This window comes from Platalea leucorodia, assembly GCF_965183815.1.
Source record: "Platalea leucorodia genome assembly, chromosome: 2".
Lineage (NCBI taxonomy): Eukaryota > Metazoa > Chordata > Aves > Pelecaniformes > Threskiornithidae > Platalea > Platalea leucorodia.
The window spans coordinates 14,129,752-14,153,728 of record NC_138824.1 but is presented as its reverse complement, the minus strand read 5'-3'; the positions used below and the strand labels follow the sequence as shown (position 1 = coordinate 14,153,728).

The 23,977-nt window shown below is 34.8% G+C and overlaps 1 protein-coding gene across 2 annotated transcripts in view; it reads right to left on the bottom strand.

The window, feature by feature from the left end:
- CNTN5 (contactin 5) overlaps positions 1 to 18,867 on the bottom strand; it is a gene marked incomplete at both ends in the record, with an annotated part of 363,298 nt that extends 344,431 nt beyond the window's left edge. For both annotated transcript variants that reach the window (XM_082305015.1, XM_082305016.1), the window contains one exon: positions 18,810 to 18,867. In XM_082305015.1, the coding sequence (XP_082161141.1) occupies positions 18,810 to 18,867 (58 nt within the window). The remainder of the gene's footprint in view (positions 1 to 18,809) is intronic.
- Between the last annotated feature and the right edge of the window lie 5,110 nt (positions 18,868 to 23,977).

Here is a 23,977-nt window from a genome sequence, read left to right as displayed (position 1 = left end):
TATAATACAGGGGGTCAAGGAAGACTATGCTCTTGCTTTTAAGCTCTTCAGTTAATTCCTAAAATCTGGTTGAAGGACTCCACTCCTATAAATATAACCCATTTAACAGCATTTACTTAGTCTGTCATTGTCAAACAGTTGTGCTGCTCACTTTGAGGGTTCACACTTACAGAGATGATGTGAAAAGGAATGCAAAAATTAACAGAATGACAAGAAGAGACAAACCTGGGAAACAAGGTGAAACATCAGTTGGAAACTATACATCTACTAACACCCCATGCTTCTGCTTTCCCTAAATATTCTCAATAACTGTGAAGCAACAGTGGGAGAGGCAGTGCCAGTTATATATAATACAATGGCAGATGATTTGATTTGCTGACTTATCAAATAATAGTGAATTGCATGCTTGATCTATCCAAATTGTCCCATGAAACTTTGATGTGCAGAAATCTGTGATGATGTTATTGCTGTATCTCCTGAAACACTGTAAGTGCTGTCATTATTCTTGAATAAGTCAAAGTGGTTACAATATCTGAAAAAGTACTAAGAGGAGAAATGGAGAAATATTCTTTAGCAGGTGTCTATCCAACATGTTAATACTAATTATACTTTCGTTAACCATCATCTAAATTCTGTCTGACAGACATATGATGAATTAATACTATTCTGATTTCTTTTTTTTTTTAATTCCAAACGAAACAAGTGAAATATTCCCATTGTTTTGTCTGGAAAATAAATGATGGCTGAGGAGAACACTATTTATCTAAGCCTTGACAATGAAATAAAACAGAAGTATCAGTGCACTAAACATGCATTGCTAGGCACTTGCAGATACAAAAAGTTGTGCTAATATAAGTATTATGAGACTCTTATTGGAATAACTCGGAAAACCTAGAAAAGTGCTCTCAGGTTTTTAACACTTCCATCATGTGAGAAAGTTCATATTTCATAACTAAGAATTGTCTGATTTTGAGTAACTGTTTCTGAATGTCTTGTTTTATGTAGAACAAGACGGAGAGATCCATGAAAAGGAGAGGTATGTAAAAAAGTATGCACTGTAAGAACTACACTGCACTGTAAGAACAAGAGTAAGAAAGATTAATAAGGGTTTGGGGCCAGGAAACACACAAATGTGCACACACTAAGTGAAATCATGGAAACAGGAAATAGATCATCCTCTATGAAATAATTTAAACTGAAGTCAAAGTAAGAAATACTTACAGCCAGCTTGGCAGTTGCTAGTTCTACCTACTAGGTATGGATAATAAAAAAAAGAAAGAGTTTTGGTATGCACATATCCTTTAAACTTATCAAGACCCTTTTATTTGGAAAGGCTGTTTTCACAATAGGCAAGTGGTTGGAATATAGGAAATTTAGTATCCTATATATGAGATCAAATTATGGTTACCTTGTAAATTAGTGACACAGCTTGGAAACAATCAATTGGTCAAAATAGGCACCAATTAGGCTTTCAGCCTGGATCCTAAAATAATCTTTCAGAGTGTTATTTTTGTCGTTGTTGATGATAAACAGAGGACAGACTTCTAATTTAATGTGTCTGAATTGGATGCCTAGTATATGTAGTAAAAATATGCTCACTTATTTTCAAAACTGTTAAGTAAAAGGACAATATGCAAAGCAAATATATGTATACCATGAAGCAACAAATATTTTAACAGATCTGCATCCTTTTTTAAATAAAAGAATGCTTTTAAAAATTAAATCTCAAAACCCTAATTGTTCTTCATCTTAATTAGAAAGCAAATAAAACCAAATCCTATAGACCTCAGGATCATTTCTAAATAGGGCTTCTGTTTGGAAGATAGATTGATTTTGTTTGGTAGTCTACAGTTAAACATAGCAGACACACAGTCTTACAAGGTATCTGCAAAACATCTTTTAGAAATTAAATCTCTGTATCTCCACAGATGAGATAATTAGAATTTTGTAGTTGGATGATTAACTGAGAATATACTATCCCAAATCTTTCCTTAGTGTTTTGAAAAATCTGCATTTCCACATGATCTATTTGGATTTTTACACTTGTATCTATTAGGAAGTCAAGTAAGTATCAAAGGACTTACTCTCCAGTCATACTCTATGGCTTTAATTTCATTAAAACAAATTCATTGCAAGCTACTTTACTGTTAAGACAGTAGGGTGTTGTAAATTTTATTTTAATTGTTTGGAATGTATGATCCAACAAAATTAACAGAAAAAAAAACGCTCATGCTCTTGTGAATTGCTGAATCTCACTCGCCAGTGGGGAAAAAAAAAAGGTAAATTAGTCAGTTTTAAAAAGCTCAGGAAAAGGCAACAGAAATTAGATTTGAGAAGTGATTAGGCACAAATCTATCATGAGGATGAATGATCTTACAGGAATCTGCACTAATGCATTTGTATAAGATAGACGGATTTGATTTAATCTTGCAAAAAAAGAACACTGTGTAACTGACATGCCTGACTTATGAGACTCAGCTCACTCTATCACCAACAGAAAGAGAGCGAGCCATTTTCACGAGGCTACTCAGTTCATCCAAGGTCTGATGCAGACTCCACTTAAGGACCACTATCTATTTAACAATTGTTTGGCTTTTTTTTTTTTAATGCTTTCTTTTCTTTCTTTTTAAGGGGTAAGAGGGGTACCCGAAATTCATATTCCTGCAAAATGAAGATCAAAGAACAGTTGGTAGTACATGCTGGTACGAGGATGCTCTTGCTTCTACATCATCTAAGAGGAAAATACCACTGGCTGGCCCTACTTGTGAATTACAGGGATGCTCATTGGGCCTGGTTGCAGGAATACAGATATTAGAACAGTTGATTTGACTAACACTTTTTGCAGTTGCAGGAGCTACAGGTCAAAATTCTCCAGCTTGTTTTAAAAGTCCAGATAAAAAAGTTTCTGATTATTTCATCTTACATTTATTAATCTGTGATGTTTAAATGTTTCCTAAGAAGATCACGGAGATATCTTGAAACAGGTTATACCAGCATCTCTAAGTAGTACAATTTCTCATTTTCTGAATCTTCTCAGTACATAATACTTCAACACAGCCCCAGAAGTTTATTGTTTCTAACTTCAGTTTGAACCAAGAATAAAGGCAATATAGACTTGCTGCTAGGAGAATGGGGTGTATAATGTGAGGGACAGGCAAAAACAGCTCTACTGGCAAATCCTGAAAGTTGCATGATGGAGAAATTTTTTTAAACAACAAATTATTTCCTAATATGACAAGGAGGTCCCTGCATTTTCTTTATGAACTAAAATATAAAAAAAATTGTGTAGGTCAAGCACAAAACTGATTAAATAGCATATGCACATAAATCAATAAATTCCATTAAAACCAATCCCTATTTGCATTTTGGCCCCTTTGACACCATTAAGATGAAGCTACCAATCTATTAATTCCATCAATATCTAATACTCTGAGATTAGAAATAAGAGGGACTAATTGTGAACTAATTAACAGAAATCTTTGCCTGCTGGCATAATAATATGTTGTTAATCTAAAAATTTGACTTACAATCTTGCTGTATTATTACATCAAGAACATAGGCGCTTGTTTATCTTAGCTAGCATATGGCCTTGAGTATTAATCATCTCCAAGTGTGTGATTCTTGGAATTCACAATAAAAGCTTATAAGCAAAGTTAGCTATTTAGCCATTTGCAATTTAAATATAGGATGGAGGAAAACTGCTACTAGTATCGCTGCCAGCTGTGGTCATGTCTCACGTGACACAAGAACAAAACAACTTCCATGCTAACAAAAACATCTCTGCAAGGAATAAAACACATTCTCTGGGTTCAACTGCAAGAACTTTTTAAAATTATGTCAAACTCTGTACCAGTAATGCAAACCCAACCAGTTCCTAGAATACAGACTCTCAAAAACATGACAATCCTTCCACAGTATTGTAGTAGCCTGGGCAGACAACGTCACATGCTGCAGATACGGTATCACAACCAGAGCAAAGACAAGTTTCAAGGCTCCCAACCATGAATGAACTCATCAATTGTTACTTTTGGAGCTAATTTTTTTTATTGGTTCCTCTTAGATAAATTAAGCCAAATGCTAGACAAATTTACTTCGAAATGAATTATGAGAATATTGTGATCAGAGCCGTGGAAAGCAGTTTTGATGAATTTCTCTGCAGATACATTAAAATTCTTTGTGGATTTAGAAACAGGACATAGATCTATTTTTAATCCTTTACTTTTATTTCATGCCACAAAATCTTCATTAATAGCATGCTGCGACTAGAACTAGCTTTTTTATTTTACAATTTCTCATTTCTTAAACATCAAGAAAATACCACAAACACTGTGATTAATTCTGTCTTTAGTAAGACTTATCTCCCTTGAGCCAGTCTGATAAATTACTTATGTCTTTATATATTTTAATGCAGATGAATAATATCTCTATTTGATACCTCCAAATACTGTAGGAATTAAGAGCTTTTTGCCTACACTGCTGAATGAAACAATATGGGGCTTCCCCTAACCAGCTGTTGTAGAAGGAAAACTGAGGGATGCGTTTAAGGAAAAGAGGGAAAGGAGAAATTTATTTAAGAGTTCACAAGAACAGATATAATAAAAATGTTCCAGGAAGACTCAGGTCAGAAATGAGAAGCCTTTGTAGAAAGGCATATGCTTTCTTACTAGTTGGAAGATTAATTAGTGTTCAAAAATGAACATTTTCACTGACATGAGTAATGTAAAAATGAGGATAATTAAGAAAAGTTCATTACAGAACTATATAATTACGACAAAATATACTTTATCAAGGTGGAAAGTATTTTATTGTAACTCGATAGTTTCCTTTTTAAAGTATTGCTAAGAATCAGAAATGTTTTTAATCAAAACGTTCTTAAGTCAGAAAATATTTCATTGTTAAAAGTATTTGGCTTGTTATAAAAATTCTTATCACAGGTATTTTAAAACCTTAGCAGCAAATATAAGAACAGCTGACCAGAAGAAACCTAAAAGTAGAAAAGACCTTGCGTGTTACTTGGAAATGCTATTGAACTGAATGAACATTTTTTTCATATATCACACACAGGTAGAAGGCTAAATTTTTGCTTTAGATCTCCTACTTATTTTTTCTTAGATTTTTTTATTATTTTAAAGGAATTTATCCTCCCTTATTGCTATAGAAGATATTTTAAAAATCCAAGCAGTTGTAGTAACTGAGAGGAGCAATACAAGTTACAACAAAAATGCTATTATTACTTCCAATTATTATATCCCGTGTTAAGCTCTGTGGATTTCTTTCACTGTCTGGAGAACTGAAGTTGTGACAGGCATATCAAAACTCCACAAACCTTAAAAATGTTGTTAAGAAAAGGTAGTCGGTCATGTCCACTACACTGTCAGATTGCACTACAGTACACAGTAACCCTCTGTGCAAGTTGGGAGACATGCAAATTTATAGCCTTAACTACCACAGACTACAATATAAGTTATAGCAATTATTTAAGACTATGATGAACAGAAGACAGAAAACTGAGAGAGAGTTTTAGAGGAAACTGATTTTCTTTTTTTCATTGGTTCACACCTTTTTCCAGTCCTAAATCTATTCTAACAGAGGAAATTCTGAAATGCAATGGAGCACACATAGGATATCTTGCCAAACCAAGTATTTGTAATTTCTTTTGACATCCTTAAAGATGCAGTTGAATATGTCTTAAATCTTTAATGATGATACAACCTTAAAATAAAGAACGCAATAGAATTCTAAAGGTACAAACTGGTCAGCTTTTAGATTTTTTTGTTTGTCTTGCACTCTTTCCTGTTAGACAAACTAAACTAAATGTAGACAAACTATACCAGATGTTAGACAAACTAAATCAGATACTGAATTTCACCCAATGAGGTAAGCAATGCCCAAATCAATGATGAAAGTAACTTAAGGCAAGTTTCTTGTTCATTTCACTATGGGCATTCCTGTTTGAGTTCCCTGATTTCTTCATTATTTAAGTCCACCACTACTTGTTGATAAAGTTTACATATTCACAGACTGTATCTTGCACTCTCTAATAAATTACTGTAACTCAATTGAAGAGTTAATTCATGTATATATTTAGAATGTGCAAGAGGAAATATTATAATATTTAGAACAATGTTCTTGTATATGTAAGTATCTGAGCTCACATGCAACAGAAGTGAATTTATCTTTCAGATTATCAGTACCTGACATCTTCCCACAAAGCTTAAAAAACTTCTACAGGTGAAGTTTTGAAATACAAAGGGCAAAAGGAACTAATGAAGAAAAAAGGTATTGGCACCATCAATGGCCAAGACAGTTGGTTCTAGGTCATTTATTTCACATGAAAGAAATAATAGCTAATGGATAAATAAAAGTACTTGGTTAACTTTTGGTATTTCTCCACATCCAGGTTTTCTTCTATAGTTCTAAGGCACTAAGATGCCATAAAATCAATTTTTCATGAATGAGTCAGATGATCTTCACCATTCTTTCTGGATTACCAATTTACAACTGAGTTCACTGGTGAAGTTTTGAAATTCTTGGTATGTTAAAATAGAGGTGTTATTATACTCCACGCACAATGGTTTGTGTGGTGTTTCTGCAAGACCCAAATTAGAGTGCAATCAATATTTTCTAAAATTCTGCAGAATTCCAATATTTTACTGAATAACAGCAGTGGTAATTGAAAAGTGTCTTCTGGATTACGTAAAATAATCAGAATTATTGATTTGTAAATGCCATAGAACTCTACTACAGAGACAAAAGGAAAAAATTACGAGAATGTAGCTTTTTACTCCCTATACACCTTTTCCCTTGTAATACCAGTTTTATTAATTTTTTTGAGTTTTCCAAGCTTTCACGTAAGTGAAGGAATTTGATGAATCATCATTAAAATGATTGTTTCTGTTATGTTCAGTTTAGCTTAATTCTCACACTTATGGACCTAACTATCATTTATTTAACCTCTATTATGAGTGTTAAATGTATTAAAGTGATAAATCCAACACAGCAGATTAGCTACTAAGAAGTGTTAAGAACTGTCCGGCAAACGGAAAACACAACTTCTATCTAAAATGATCACCAAAAAACAAGTATTCAGTGAAGAAGAAATATACTATAAACAGCAAAATATGATACTTTGAACAATAATTATGTTAGACAGAATTTAATTATTCTACTGCATGATAGAAAGCAAACTAAAGGCACAGATGTAAACTCTACAGAAATGTAATGTTTCCTGTAGTCCCAGGTGAGCAAGGTCACTAAATCAGAGTACAGGTGCACACCGTCAGGGTGGGTTTACGTACCTGCAGACGTAACCATTTCACTTCTCCCCTTCTGCCCATTTGTGATATAAGATTTAGAACGGATTGTTACAAACCTCATTTTATAATATCTTAGCACAAATTAGCTATGAGGCAAAAAGTATTTGTTTCTGTACTCTACTGTTTCAGCATGTTTTCATTCTACTTTTTATTGTTGTATATTTTGCATTCTAAAATCCTTTGTGAGAGGTTTTCCACTTTTAACTTTTTAAGCAGGTTAGTGCTTCAATGGCAAGTGAACAACAGTTGGAGAGTTAGAGAATATTCACACCACTTGCTTCAGTCTTCTAGCTCAAGCACCCCATTTAAGAGTAGTTTCCACAGGGCTTAGAGAAAAGCAGCATCTCCAGAGAGGGATTCAGAACTGCTAAGTTACACTGGTGCTCATGTCAGGAGATATTTATGAATATACTCATCTTTTTATTCTGAAATCTGCTGACTCTGTGATCCATTGTTCTTTTTTAATCACTTTAAAAATCAATGCTAAATTTCAGTGATGCCTCATCCTCTTGCAGATGATGAGACTATATTCTTTCCTTACCTGCCTCGCTTAAATCACAGGCTCAGTCAGAATGCCTGTCTACACATTTCTTTCTGGACAAGATGAGAATGCTATCATTAACAGTGTTACAGGGAGTTTAAATACTATCACTTGCAGTTCTGTGCTGAGCAAAGATGATACGGTTAATGGCTGTGCAGTGAGCCATAGCAAACCACCTACAGCTTTGTACTGAGCTAAATTGACACTACCTATAGTGCCATGACTGAAACACTCCTTTTCACAGTTGCACACTGCATTAAGGGCAAACACTAGAAGCACAGGCCATGGTGCACTCACCACGGGGCTCACACCCCACTAGACATCAATGGCACATGAACTGTTTAACCACCGAGATCACGAGCTGCATTAGTTGCAGTGGTGCTAAGGTAAAAAAAAAATTAAAACTACACAACCTCCTCACTCCCCCAACACAGAACCACACAAAAATCCCAACCAAAGTCAACTCTGGTGGAGTATTTAACAAAACACTAGACAAAGCCTTTCTCCTTGAATACCCTACATTAAGGTTAATAAATCCAATGAAGTAAACTAAAACCACTACTGAAACTGGCCTCACTACATAGCACAGCTAGCCATGCTGAATAAAAGCCAAAATCGCAGGATATGTTCTTCAGTATTATCAGCATTTTCACACTATTGCACTTAATAGGGAAAAACCTACCTATCAAAGCAGTCCACGGAGCAAAGCAGTTACCAGTCACGGTGCTGTGCAGAGCTCAGTAAACTCTGCCTCCTACAGTCTTAGCACCAAACAATATATGCATACTTCATACTTTTTGACAGAAGAGATATTTATTTTTTCACACTTTATTTTCATTCATTTTAGGATGGAGATTTAGTTACACCACAGTTAAGAAATTGCTCTCACTAAGCTGCTAGCAGCAATTTAAACAAAGAGCTATAGAGTTGACAAGTGCATTTTTAAGTTTGGAACAGCAAGAGGTTCACTCACAGCTACCTATGTTCATGTGCTCACATACATATGAAGTGTATTTATTCATTATTTGATAAGATATGAGACATCTCTACATCAGCCAGCTTGCCTCCAATGTGGAGAAACTGATTTTATTCTTACATAATTTATTAATTTTGGCAAATATAAATCCAGTTCTCAACACAGGGGTTCATGCCTGCTTTTTTGGGGTGGCTCCAAAAAGGAGCAGTGCTTTCAAATGGCAGTAAAATGATTTGATCGAAACATGATCAACTGATAAACAAACAAACAGAGAAACAAAACCCCACCAGCTTTTTTAGCACATGATTCATTCAGGTATGATATAGGCAACAAACACTAACTTCATATTGGGTAAGATTGCTCTGAGTTTAACCTACTGCCGCTACTCAGGCAGGCAAGTCTGAAAGAAAAAGATAGTTAACACCTAGGAAGCAGAAGAGAATATTTGCAAGGAGACGGGTTATCTCATCACTACCTCTAACACAGGTAATTATCATATATAGAGAAGCTATGGACTTAAGCTGTGGGAGGAAAATTGTATCGTTGCAGAAAGTTTATAACCTTAATAAGTACATGACTTTTCATTCTGGCACAGCAATGAGTTTAGCTCCCTGGATCATTTCTGAAGGTGTTTTATACACATTCTGACTTTTTTTCCCCAAAGTTAAATGAATACTTCCATCTTGTATTATCTAAATTTATTCAGTCCATGGTAGCAATTTGATTTCTCCCATACAGTTTTTGTGATGTTATTTGCTATAACAATCCTTTGCATTTGAATGAGCAGAGAGGTTTCATTTACCCCAAATGTGTCGTCTGTAGTTTGTCAGTTCAATCTCTTGTCTCCAAGTATATTTGACCATACTAAGGAAAAACTGAAGAGGTCCCCATACACACTTAGCAGTATACCACCTGAAGAGTACTGACTGGAAAGTTTAACCAAAGAAAAGTAAAGTCTGGAAGTCTCAAGGACACAGGAAATGTTTCCAATAATATGCTTGCTGCCTAATGTTGGAATTGAGCAGTAAGAAATAAATACATAAAAACCCCTTACAGTTGTTTTGGTTTTTTTTTTTTTTTTTTTCCCCTATGATCTTGATGTGCAGTGTAGTATTTTTCTCAGGCATTTAGGGCAAAAATTATAAACAATTAGAAGAAAGAAGGTTTTTCATACTGCTATATTGTATTTCTATAGGTAGGAGGCAACCTGGAAACTAGTTTCTATGAGGAGGTTTGAGCTTGGCATTTCTTAGGGTTAAAAGCACTAGGTGTTATTGCTTGAAATAGGAGCTGGACATGAACCAACAATCTGTTTGTTCTTCTGTCTTGCTCATCTGGTTGTATGACAGTAAAGCCAGAAAGATTCATGAACACATCTAGTCTGATAATTTGATATCACATTGAGAAACTTCTGACCAGCCCTGTGGAAGAGAGCAATAGGGAGCTTGCTATGCTCTCAATGAGCCCTCAAGGGGGCAAAAAAAAGAAAAAAAAAAGAACAAAAAAGAATATAGGGATTAATGCAATCCAAAATTATTTAGAAGGCAATCCAGTATTAGTCTGTTCCAACACACACACACACGCGCACACACACACACACACACACTCTCTCTCACATCCTCCATAGAATTTCTATTAGAAACTTGAGAAAACATTTAATTTTTAAAGATATTTAATTTTGCTTTCTGACTTGAAGCATTGTCATATCTGCCAGCTCTCCTAGTAGACCTGTTCCAATATTGTTTTAACCTCATTACTAGAAAACTGCATCTAATTTAAAATCTGAATTTGTCATCATTTCAAAGGTTTCACTGCCTTTTTATTGCATTCCTATTAGGAAAGGCTAGGCCAATGCTTAAGAAACATTGTTCTACCCTCTAATGACTTTTTGAAATGAAGTTAATGACTTATTTTATTATGTATTTGTTATACTGTTAGTGCTGCATTGAAACTGGAAATTATTCTGCATTATAAGCTAACTATTCCTTGTACATGTCTGGCACTAGAAGAAAGGGAAAACAGGCTCAGTTTCTTGTTGAGACCCAGTGTTATTGTTTTTCTTACTTCTGATCATGAGGAGTGGTCATCTAGAAGCACATTTTAGGAAAATGATGGACACTTCATAGAATGGATTACTTTTGCCAGCAAACCTATTACAAATATTCCTACAAAAAGCTTATCACTCTTGCAATATGTTGCACAACTGGTGAATTCCCAGTAGCATGGATGAAAGCAGCAGAGGTTCCTGGGGATGAGGACTTCTGGTGAAGTGTTACCCACTGCAGTAGTTAGAAAAGTAAGACATGCAATATCTGAGGAAAGTACTAAGAACTACTTTGAACAACTTGCTGGCCAGTAGTAGGAAACAGGCTTTATGAATTAAACCAGTGGGTCCTGAGTGCTGCCTTTAGTTGGCAGATGCCATCTTTCACTGTGCTGCAAAGAGCTGAAAAGCTGTCCTCCATGGTCCTGTCCAGCTGAACTTTTGTCTGAAGGTAAGCATTTTCCACAGTAGCCAAGAGACAGGTTTGGAGGTTTGTTCTAGTGTTTACACTAAGTTAGACACTACACAGAGTCTGTGACTTTGTTTACAGTGGCTACAAATTATAACATTACTTTGGGGCAAAAGAACCCAACATTTATCAAATAGAACAGATGATTGACTGTCTTAGTAACCAAAGTGCACTATTAAATATTAACTGGGTGAGCCTTTTTTAGTGACAGGAGAGAGATGTATTGCCTTGCCCGCGTATGGTACCTAACTGGAGATGCTGGGTGTAAGGATAAAGTTCCTGAATATGCTAAGGAGCAAATAATGCAATTCACCACTTACTGTTATTCCTAAAGACACTCAAAGTCAGGAAGCTGCTTGGGGGTCAGGATCTTTTCCTGACACCCCATGGCAGGAGCATTTTCCCTAACATATGGCTGACTACGCTGAGCCATCCCACAGCCAGGATGAGGAGACATTCATAGTCTACCCATAGTCCGGGCACTTCTTACTGACCCAACACTCAAAACCGTTCATTTCTCCTCAGTCAAAGCTTTCATTGCTATTTTGGGCTAGTTTTGTAGGTACAATGTATACACTACCTTAGCACAAAAGATGGTTTGGTTTTTTTTTTTATATCTGCCATTGTTATGAGTATTTAATATTTGTTCAGAAATATGCTTTCTGTTTTTTCATCACCCCAAAACTTGAAAGACGTCTAACTTCATATCCTTAATGTTAGAAATTGGTCTGTTTTAGTGCAGAATTCCAGAAAGTAATTCAGATTCAGATGGGTTTAGCTACCTTTTACAACTGGCTGTCTCTGTCCATTGACTATATAGGCAAGGAGAGCAATTATTCCCGAACTGAGGCATTTCAGTTTAAACACTGAAGTTAAATGAGATGAATCTGGGTCTGCATGGTTGCTGTTTTGTCCGGGTCTTTGTGACAGCTTCTTAACAGCAGAATTCTCCCTACTAGCAGGACTTAAAAAGATGATTTTATAGCTTTATTAACATTATTTTCCTACTAACCCATTATCTTTCTACTAGCCCATGAAAGTAAACAAGCAGTGTGAAATCTCTAAGAAATAAAAAATAAAAAAATCAGGTAAAACATCAAACAAAACAGAATGACTCATTCCTTATTGTAGTCTGATATAAATGCTAGGTTATATGAGGGATATAGATGTTGGGCATCTAGATTCAAACAATGGGGTTTTGAAGTTAGAAGAGATTTAGTCTTTAATATTTTAACCACAAAGATGGAGAGGGATGAACAAACACTTTAATATAAACCACTATAAACTGGTAATGTTGATTGACATTTTGACTCCGGGTCAAGATGAGACTCCAGGAGTACAATGTCAGGACTGAATCCCAACAGCATGTCATCTCCAATATCATTCCAAAAATATGAAGTAGTAGAGCCATTATCCTATTGTTTAATCCTGAAATCAATAGATATTTCTGTGTAAACTACCAGACAGAAAAGTAAAATCATTATCTTAAAACAAAAACATTGCTTCATTATATTTTCGTATAATCCTATCAGTAAAAACCATGCGATTTACTACCATATCTAATGCAACAGAAAATATTTTAAGAGCATCAGATTGCAATAGGCTGACTCTAAACAGTTTGTCACATTAAGGGTTATCCACCAAATAAGAGGAAACACAAGAATGAGGATAGATGTGCAGGTTAAGGTTTCTTCAGATGGATGGTAACAGTAGAATGACTGGAATCTATTTTTCAGTGGGTACCACAAAATTTTTCTGGAGAAAGAAGATTTGTCATCCCAGTTCCAAACTGGTGCTAATCATCTAAGTACCAGTTTGCTAAACAATTGTTTGTATGACTGATAAGAGCTTGTTAGCAGGTAGGAACTTTTTAATGAACAAACCTATGTGTACTAAACTGAGAAAGTATAGTTAGGTAGGTAATTAAAATATTTTCTAGTACGTTAATGATTTTAACGGATGCATTGCTATTGTTACATCGTGAAATATCAATCATTAGTTTAATTCTTGTATACATGACAATGTTTTTGTTCTGATTCTAGTTATTGCTCACATTTACTATAGTCTCAGCTCTGAAAGGGCCTAGCACATCAATTACTTCCATGCTAAAAGCGAGGCATCTCGTGGTTGCCTAACATTTGGTACCCTGCAAGTTGAAGCATCACATATCAACATGTAAACATATCATTACATAGCTCCAACCAGGTATAAAAACCTGAATAATTTATTCCATAAATTCTTAAAAACAGAAAACACACACACACACAAATCTATGCAAACAAGCAGAAGGGTTTCTCATAAAAATATTTCCTTATGTGCATAATCAAATTGAGTCTTTTCATGACCACAACTTTTCCAGTTTTATACACTCCTGATTACTTAACATTAAACACACTTCAGGATTCTGGTAGCCATAAATAATTTTTATCTTTCCATTCTTCTTTTGAATTAAGAATTATACAACATGCAACATTCAGCTGATAATTTCTTTCTTCCCCAATTCAATTAAGCACTGAATCCAGGAGTGAGAATGTGGGTAGCAGGCTACCTTGGATTTCAGCACTGCAACAAATTGTTCTTCTCTTGCTTTGTGCTGTCTGTAAATGCAGTATTTCAGGATGTGCAATAGAAAGGTTAAGTCTATTCTGACTTTTCCATTTTACTTGGAAAGCTGAGAACGTGAATGTCCCCAGGCACTAGTACTTATCTAGAGCTCTGTCTTTTATGCTCAGCTACCAAAGGTGACAAAGTTGCATGATATTTGCTATACTGTCATCAGTGTGGGGCCAGGGGGTGGGGGAGAACGTTGGTAATTGTATAGGCTTATCAATGAAAAACACTGGTCATTCATGTGTTCACCATTCATTTGGCAGAGAAGCACCCTTTCATATACTGTCTGCTCTGACATAGGAAGGACATTGTCTAAAAGGGGGAGGAATAAAACTGAGAAATAGTCCTGGCACTCAGAATGGTATGCATATTTTATATGGTTTGGTTAATGAGTTTGTGAACCTTAGGCTATGAATTTTAATCCTGGCAGTGGCTGATGGAATTCTGAAAGTCACATATTGAGAAGGTTTGAGATGCATTTTGCAAGCTGATAAGTGCAGATGATAGAGACAATTCCTAAAAGCCTCCAAGTAGCCAGATGGAGAGGGATGGACATAATAAAGGACAGGAAGCACCTCAGATTGCTGCCAGCTGTAGGTCAAAACTAGACAGGACACTTCTGTTTGTTCCACATACACTCTCTTACTTAAGAGCATTTTTTGTAAGTAAGTGTCCATTCGTATCATGTTCTAGCAAGCAACTGTTCAGAAAAAGTCATGCTGTTTTTAATTTTGAGCACCATACTGAGGGATACAGAGAAAAATTCACTATTTGGGGACTTTTTTTGGTAGTGAGAATGTTTTATGTGAAAAGAAATGAACGGCACATAGAGAGGAGGTTTAAGGACAAGTGTTTACCCACTTGGTGCTATGAATAGTGACCACTGGGTCTCAGAGGTACTGCCTCTATCTTGTGAAGCCTTGCTACTTTCATTATACCCATAATTTTATTGATGCTATGAATTATAAAGTCTTACAGAGAAAATGAGTCTCGCTTTGACCCGATTAACATGCAGCAGGTAATAACATAGAAGAAGTAGATAAATGGGCAGGGGAACAAAAAGGCGTAAGGGATAGATGTTAGATTAAAACAGAATCAGAACTCTATAAATGCCATTCATTCTATTATGTAATCTTTAGCATATATTTAAACTTTGAAACCTCTTGTCACAGGCAGCAATAATTATTAAAAAGAATGACAGGATCCCTACTCTCAAGCTGGCTTTTTTCAAGTATCTTACATCTGCAAATAAAAGCCACAGTCTTACTTTTTCTATTAACCATGAGCTGATAATCTGATGTGATTTTGTTTTGTTTAAAAAATATTTCTCCTCTTCTTGAAACACATAGAGACATACCTGTTTGACTCATTCCAAGCTTAGGGAGTACTGTTTTAAAACAACACCTTTCAGCAATATTCAATTCCAGCTTCTCTGGGAAATCAGTGCAAGAAAACCTTAGCAACTCTAGACAAAGAAAAGGTTCTCTGCTTAGCTGTTGCTAGTGTGAACCAAAAATAAGTAGCCTTTATTATACACATAAAAGCAGACTGCAAAGTGATTATGGGCAACCAGAACAGTAAACCCCTGGGAATATACCCCCAGTCCCATTTTATGTAGGACAGTGTGGTCCAAATCATAAGGTCATGATTACACATGAGGAACACACAGGTGATCAAATCATCCAGAAGACAAAATTGCTGATGCCATACCCTGTATCATTCTATGTTTTTCCACTGAAAAAACACAATTACACCTGTTAAAATGCCCTGAACATATAATTTGTAACTATATTTATAAATATAAGCTCTCAAGAAAGTTAAAAGTTACCAACAGATTAAATTCTGATGAACTTGATTTAAATTTAAGCTGGACACCTCTGAATTCACTTCAGGTATTATTGTAACTGAATTGGATATGAAAGGCTCCTCTGAATTTCAGATTAACAGTTCCCCCTTGGTAATCTGTTCCCTTACAGCTTGAGGTCTTTCCCTACAGGAAAGCTTCACAGGAAGAAGGAAAAGAAAAAAGAAAAAAACAAACAAAGAAAAAATAAGTATTATTTCCTACTGTCAGTTCAGATGTGAGCAGACCCTAGGTCTAAAATGACAGCTTAATTCTTCTTCAATTCCAGTTTGGCTTGAAGGGCAATAATACGCCAAAAGAAAAGAAGCAACATATTATCAGTCTTGAGACCTTCTTTGCATTTGTTAATTATCAATATTTCATAAATATAAAGTTTCTGAGAATGTAAGTGTATAAATGTGAGCTGTAGTCCCAGACTACCTTTTGCTTACACTAAAATAATTACTTGAGTAAGAAAGAGACATAATTCAGTCCTCAGTCTTGTATTCAGAAAACAATACATTTTTCTCCACACAAAAATTATTTTCCACATAGCTTAAGCACATTTGCATACATTCATGCATAAGCAAAACCCAAAATACCAGGGTCAGCTTTAAGATAAAAATAATATAAAAATAGTCAACACAAACCAGAGAGGTCATCTATTCTCTTCTTGGATAATTTCCCTCACCACTGCAAAATCAATACAACAATGTAGCACTCTCTTCCAAACCCTGGCTGCTGCTAAGAGTGATCCCATGATCTGATGATTTAATGGATAAGTACTGAATTTTAACACTGCCCAAAACAACAGGAATTGAATGAACTTCATCTTACTGAAGCAGCATCAGTATCTATTGCTCTATCATTAAGAACAGTGCATTCAAGCATCTAACTTACTAGGCTACCTTGAATTGCATCAGCTGTAGGAGCTATTTGCAGTTGTAAACAGGTTCTAGTGAGTGCTGTAATATAAAAACAGCTCCAAATGCAGAATGATGTAATCAAATGTGAAAGGTATGGAGACAGTAAATTACCAGTTACACTGACAATCTAATTAAAATAACTTTGAACCCTATTTTCTTATCTTTGGTTAATTTCAGCTCTTATAGCATTACATTTTCTAATGAATGATTATTATTAATGAAATCATTACAAAATTATCTTTATGTATGAGAAAAATATATGTGTTATCACATTATATTCAACAGCATGTGAAAACAAGTACTGCAACTAAAAATGATTTCTTACAGGAGTCTAAATCTGCTCCAGTAACACGGAATAAACCTTTAAGAATCCTAAAGAATCGCGATCAAAATGAAATGTAAAAAGAGGAATGCTTTAGAAACCATCAGATATAAGTAGCAAATTAACAGAGAGGAACAGTCACTGAATTTTAAACATGATGCTGAATGACTGGCAAGAGTTTTCCGATTATTATGTTATTTAAATAAAATACATCTGTAAATACTGACTTTCAGTTTAAATTCCGAAGTAGTTATATATTTTAATGCTATATTAGAATTAGTCACTGCTAATGCTCTAAAGCCTTTACAAAATGTTGGTTTAATACATGTACTTAAACAATGGCTGTGATAAACAGCTGAAACTCATTCCTGTATATGCAATTTTAGTATATAGAATTGACAACATGTGAAATGTGTCTCAGAAATTTCGCAACATGTTATTGTGTTGTACAGAGTTAGATAATTCTATTTGGAGCAAATACTACTACTTAGAGGTATTCTGTTTAACAGCAGTTGAGGGTAAGGAGATTTTAGCTATGTGAAACCAACTGCAGTCTCAGGTACATTAATTTCCTAACCTTGTGCCAGATGTTGACATTTAAGACTTAAAGTTTGCAAGGCAGAAGATATAATTCTTAAGAAGAAATTCTAGATTTGAATTTCTGAAATGCTTCTGAATTTTGCATCAAAGTTCTTGGAAACTGTAACAATAAAAATATCATTTTCAACTTAAAAAAATTAAAATTATATTAATAGATGGTAGTTGTAAGACACTACTACTAGTGTCACCAAAATACAAATGTTACCAAGATTGATTACGTGCCTGACAATACAAGACAAAAAAGAAAAATATTCCCTGTCCAAAAGCAATGGACTTAGATAATACAAGATAATGAAGCTACATGAGGAAAACGAGATTAGATCAGACTGTTTCATGTGTGCATCTAAAGCATATATGCTGATATCCACAGGCACTTTCCATTATTAAATTCCTGTGTCCAGTATCACAGTATTATTACAAATTAAAATATTTTATTTCATTGACTTTTACTAAATTTTATCTTGCAATGACACAAACCCAATAAGTTTTGGGAGAATCTGAGGAAAGAGTAGCTCAGTAACTGTTAAGAGGCAGTACAAGGGGCAGCATTAAGAAAATGAGGCAGCCAAAAAAGATCAATTAGAGACATTATGCTATCAAATTACAAAAATTCTCATGTGAAAAGCCTAAATGCTTATTGATTAGCTCATTTTATTACTTGAAAAGGTAAAGAGAACTAAGCTAATACCAAAAGAAAAACCTGCAAAAGAAATACACTTACTACACTGACAAAAATCATAATGATCAATGAAACATACACAGAATTAAGAATAAACAAAACAACCTAATAACTAGTTTCCAAAACCAGAACATGATCCCAAAGTGAAATATTCTGCAGTTGTTAGTCTTTTGGAAACCACTGTGCTAATTAATAATTTTCCATTTTTTAAAATTTTTTTTAATAATAAAGCTGTCACTTTATTTTCAAATGAGATACATAACTGTCTCTCTTTGAAGTGTTATTCAGATTTATGTACAAATTAAAGGCAGATGGACAGTACTTGTAAATCTCTCAATATAAATTTTTACAATTTCACCACTTAGGCAAATAGTTTTAACAATGATGTTGATCTCTGGTATGCTTTTACATCTTCCTATTTCTGTTTGCAGTTAAGAGCCTTGAAACAATAAGCAGAGTTTTCTTGGTTTTGTTTTGATTTACCTGAAAGACAGCCAGTGAGTGACAGAAACAGAAACAGTTTCCATGACAACCACATCATTGGTTGCAAAGGTCTTCAGTCTCTCTTTGTGCAGTTGTTAGCAACGCTGACGTTTCTTCATTAAAGCTTAGCCTAGTGAGACAAAGAGAAACCTCTGTTAGAAAATTAAAAATATCTTGCAATAATATGACAGACAATTCAAAAGACAAAGCTGGTCCTAATGCAATTAAAAGTCTGGTTCCAAACAACACCATTTATACAGAACATACTATTCATACTTATCTCCCTTCACCACTCTTCAGATTTTTGTTTCCTACCTGTCCCAAGACTTGTACATACGTCTTGGCACGCTACATCTTTGATCACTGTGTTCTTAGCTGTCACTTTAACAATATCAGTAACATTACCATACCTGAACTGAGAGACTGTGTTCAAATGACTGAAAACTCAGTCCAAAATATGACATTTCAACTGGTTTTGTTTGGACATGAGTGTACTTCTGGTCTTTGACTTGAAAAACATCAAGCTGCAAACATAAAGTTCATTTCCTACACTTCAGTTGTATCTGTTTAGGAAGCCTTTGAGATCCTCTTCTTGGAGCCCAAGGAATCTTCAACCCCTATAGGCTGTGATTCACAACTACAAGAGCAATCCCACAGGGCAGAACAATGAGACAAAGGAAAATTTGGCTTTGCTCCACTATCAAACTCCTTTTGGGGACAATATGACTCCTTCAGATTATCATCACCTTAGTTACATGCCACAGCTGGTGTTTTGGGGACCTATTCTGTATGTTAGAACATTTACAGTAAGAGAGCAGAGGCAAAGCTCAACACAGTTGGGGAAAAAAAAATAAATCATAATGTAAGAGTATGTTCCCCCTGGATTATTCCATTTCAACTGCTGTCTGAGCATCTCCAGTTGTAACCTATTTTGACAGTCTTTCACTCATATAAATGGACAAACATGTATGCATACACATATAGAGAGACACACAGTGTGAGCACAAGATGACAGCATCTGTTTTGGTGCTGGCAGTTATTCCTGCAACAATCTAAAGGTGTAACTTGTCAGCTTTCCTTTATACAGCACAGCAGGTACAGCTTTCAACACAGATAAAAATTCCCAATTAGGATTGTACTTCCTTCCAGGTAACGCAGACTAGGCAAACTGAATATTGGGTGTACACCTTAATAAGAGTGTCTCTGAAAGTGAACATAACAATCTGGTAGTCAAGTGACTTTACACATAGTGCCTGTAGCTCATCTAAACCTCCACAGGAAACCTTCGCCATTAATTATTAATGTCAGCTGCCTTTGTTTTTCACTTCAGTGATAATCTGCTTTTCAGTCACTGTGTTCCTTTGGTTAGTGAATTATCTCGTTCAGCATTTTTTACTGGCCAGGCCTTTGGGAAATAAGTATTTCATTAATATTTAATTTTTTCCCTTATGGCCATATCTGTTAAAGAGGGTAGAACACAGCTTCCCCCCTCCCTCAACTTTATCACTCTTTCTTCTTTCTCTTTTCCTTACTTCTCTTCAGCTGCTTTTATAATGGTGCAACACCAAAATTATGTTAACTTGATTTCTCTGTTGCATAAACAGGGAAAACCATAGAAAGTTTCCAGCAGTAAAGTCTGAGATTGTTGTTTTTCTTCTTATTATTATCATTAGGTATTATTGTGCCTATTGGATCAGACTGTTAAAAAATAATGCTAGAGCTTGTGGTTGGTAGAGCAGAAACAGGATGAGGAATAACTGGAGCCAAGCAATGGGAACATCATAATAAAATATAAACTTATTTCTCTTTGCATTCTTGAATCATGATGATTTTAAGCTCTATGGGAAAAGGATATATTTTTAATGAAAGTTTCATTAAAGACAACAGAGTTATGACAACTTCTGCCAAATAAGGAGCCTATAGCTAAATAGCTATAGCAATTTTTAAGTCACAGCTCTTAACTGTGACCTAAATAACCTGACCCTATCAATGTAAAACAAACTTCAGTCCTGTTACACAGGCATATTAAAATGTAAAAGCAAAGCGCAGTGACAAGGAGATGCTCTGAATTAAGTCATGAATGTTGGACACTGACCTTCCTATTAAGATACTTGGTGTATAAATACGGCGGCTTATCTCAGTAGGAGAATTACTAGCAAAACAAGCAAGGGGAAAATATGTCACTGTATACCTTTTTAAAAATCTACCTAGAAATCTTGATTATTATCATAATGAAATGATCTTGCATCTTTACTTATTTTTTTGTATATTTCTTGTTTCTTCAGGGATACCTAGCAAACACTGTATTGACCATACAGACAAACAGAATGCATAGCAACATGGTACGGTTATCATACATCTAATAGTCTTACAGTCTGACAAAGACATTGATATTGCATATATAGGGCTACCACATGCCATGTGGGATAATCACAAAGGTGCTTTCTATGAAATAATACAGACAAGAGCATGAAAATGCTATATTTAATAAATACAGGCATATAGTCAAATTTCTGCTCTAGATTTAATGAAGGGATGTACTCCCAGCTTTACTATCAATGGTTGCCATCTGATCTTTTGCATGACTAGGCTCTCACTTTTAGAGAGTTGAAGAATTCCTTTATGCTTGTAACAAAAAGACCAAAGCTGCACTAAATCCATTAAGAACATCTTCTTTCTTAAAAAAAAAAAAAAAAAAAAAAAAAAAAGAGTGTTATTGCTTTAAAAACAGTTAATGAATATTCTCTTAAATCTTGTAAAAAAGTTCTCATTCTTAAAACTGGCTCATTCTTAAAGCATCTTAAGGGTATATATACAAGCAGTATTCAGTTGTTCTTGGTTTGAAAACCTTGTTAATTTTCTGGATTTTTTTTTCCAGCCCTGACTATCTTCATCCCAGAATGAAGCATCTTTTAAAACAAGCATTTACATTTTAATCCTAAGAATACAGAACACTTACTATTGCAAAAGAGTACAGCTGAAGATGCCGCTCAAAGGAACTTTAAAATCATTGCTGCTGAACAGTCTATTTTTTTTCCCCCAAATATAAATTTGGACCTCACAAAAATCCCAACTAGCTTGTTCGGAACAGTTTGTTGGCTTCATTGGTAATTGAGTGCAAGAAAAGAAAATTAAGTTGTCCAGAATATACTATGTTTTACAGATTTCTTTTGCATAATAGCATGATTTGACAAAGCTCTACAGTTTAGTTTTTAAAAGTAAGGATGGAATGTCTACCATTTGTTGAGTGTTTTTCCTCTCCTGTTCTTATTCTGGTTTCTTCACAAAAAAGTGCAGATTCAGTGAGTTGTTATTTGGGTGGTTTTGGGTTTTTTTTATACAGAGGATATGAATTTTCCCTGACGGCAATTTGTAAAAATCAGTGATCTAAAAGTTGATGTATATAATGTGCAGCAAGTAATTTATCTAACAAATTTAACTTCTTGTTCTGCACTAAGAATTAGCAGATGCAGTTTTCAATTTCCACATGGTACTATTCATACTTCTTTGTTTTCCCCGGAATTTCTGCCAAATTGCTTTGCAATTTGTTTTAATTCTGTGTGCTGATTCTAGGCAACTTATTAAAACATTCACTATTCAGTGTGTTTTAATGAATTGTTTTGGCTAGTAGTGACAGGGTGGATATTGCCTCATGGTTCTGACTCCCAAAAGAATTTGTGAATACTTGGAGCATGAGTACTTATGCAATATTGTCTAGACTAATGTGTAAGAGGTTTGAACTAGATTCAGTAAAACTGTGGTCTTTTGAATATTAGCAGCACCTACTATCATTGATGTTTGTTTTCTGCCACTTAGGATAAATTTATATGCAACTGCAAAGATTTGTTCTTTTTTTAATTAAAATAGTTAAGAAGTGAAGCTTTTAGCATAGATACTGTGATACTATATCAAAGTGCTTTCTCCCATTATCACTACCTCATTTCCCTTTTCCATCATATGCATATTTATCAGTTTATCTGTACCAACATGAAAGGGATGATTACTTAAATCCACATTCTCTCTCAAAGCAGTGAAACACAAGTCTTTGTCTCTACAGACAAAGACTATACTATACTGACTATACTGCTCGGAGGAAAGGATGTGACTTGTCGCAAAAAAAGGTTTTCTCTGTAATATATCTTTTTCCTATATCAATATGTATTAGAGGAAAGTTCAAGTCACTGGCACTTCAAATTATTTAATTTTCCCTTTCCTTTAGAAAAAGAACATGCTCATAGGTAATAAAGAAATAACACCAGTGATAAGCAATTCTGATGTTCTACATGGACTTGGAAGAGCAGGAACTGAAGAGAGTAAGAAATTAAGCTATTACCACCCACATGTCTGAATGGAAAGAAAAAAATAGCATATTCTATGAAGGACAGATATACTTACATAGTTTTAGATAGTATTTTTAGGAAATATTTTTCTTCACATTTAGTAGGTGCAGGTTGTTGGCCTAAGGTGCAACTAAACTGCTAATAAGATTCCTCAAGGTGGTAAACCTATGAAATCAATAAATGTAAAGAGCTAAGTATCACTGACTAGGCTTTCTATAAAAGTCTCGTTATACTCTTGGAAAAGACAGAGGTCTAACTGAAGATCCAGTTTAAAGCACTGACATAAAGCCTTCCAATCAACACCAAAGTCTCTGTCCCTCCCTGCACAACCTTTACTTCAATCAGGGCTTGGAAGACATGAATCGAATTGCCATAGTCAGCGGTTCAGCAAGTCTTCCTTGCTCCCATGAGTATCAGGCCTGGTAATGTTCAGTCCATAGAGAATTAGAGGCTTTAGAAAAGCAAAGGGTCAGATGTTACAAAGTTCATCATGAACAGACGAGATAGCTTGGCTGGAAATTTTTAAAACCAGCTTGTCTGTTGAGAGTTCCCTGATGATATATTTACATATGAAGTTAACTACTAGACCATGATTATGACAGACACTGGTTACACAGAATATAAATAATCTCCATTGAGTTCATGTTCCTGCTTGCTTACAATAAAGAATTAATTTGCTCAGTCCAAAGTCTTTTTGACAATACTATTTACAAAATGGTTTAAACTTAATAAAAACATATTAAGTTAATATTTGATAAAAGTCATACCATAGACACTTTTACAATGAAATGTCAGTGGAATTTGTTATAGGACAAATGAAAGTGAAAT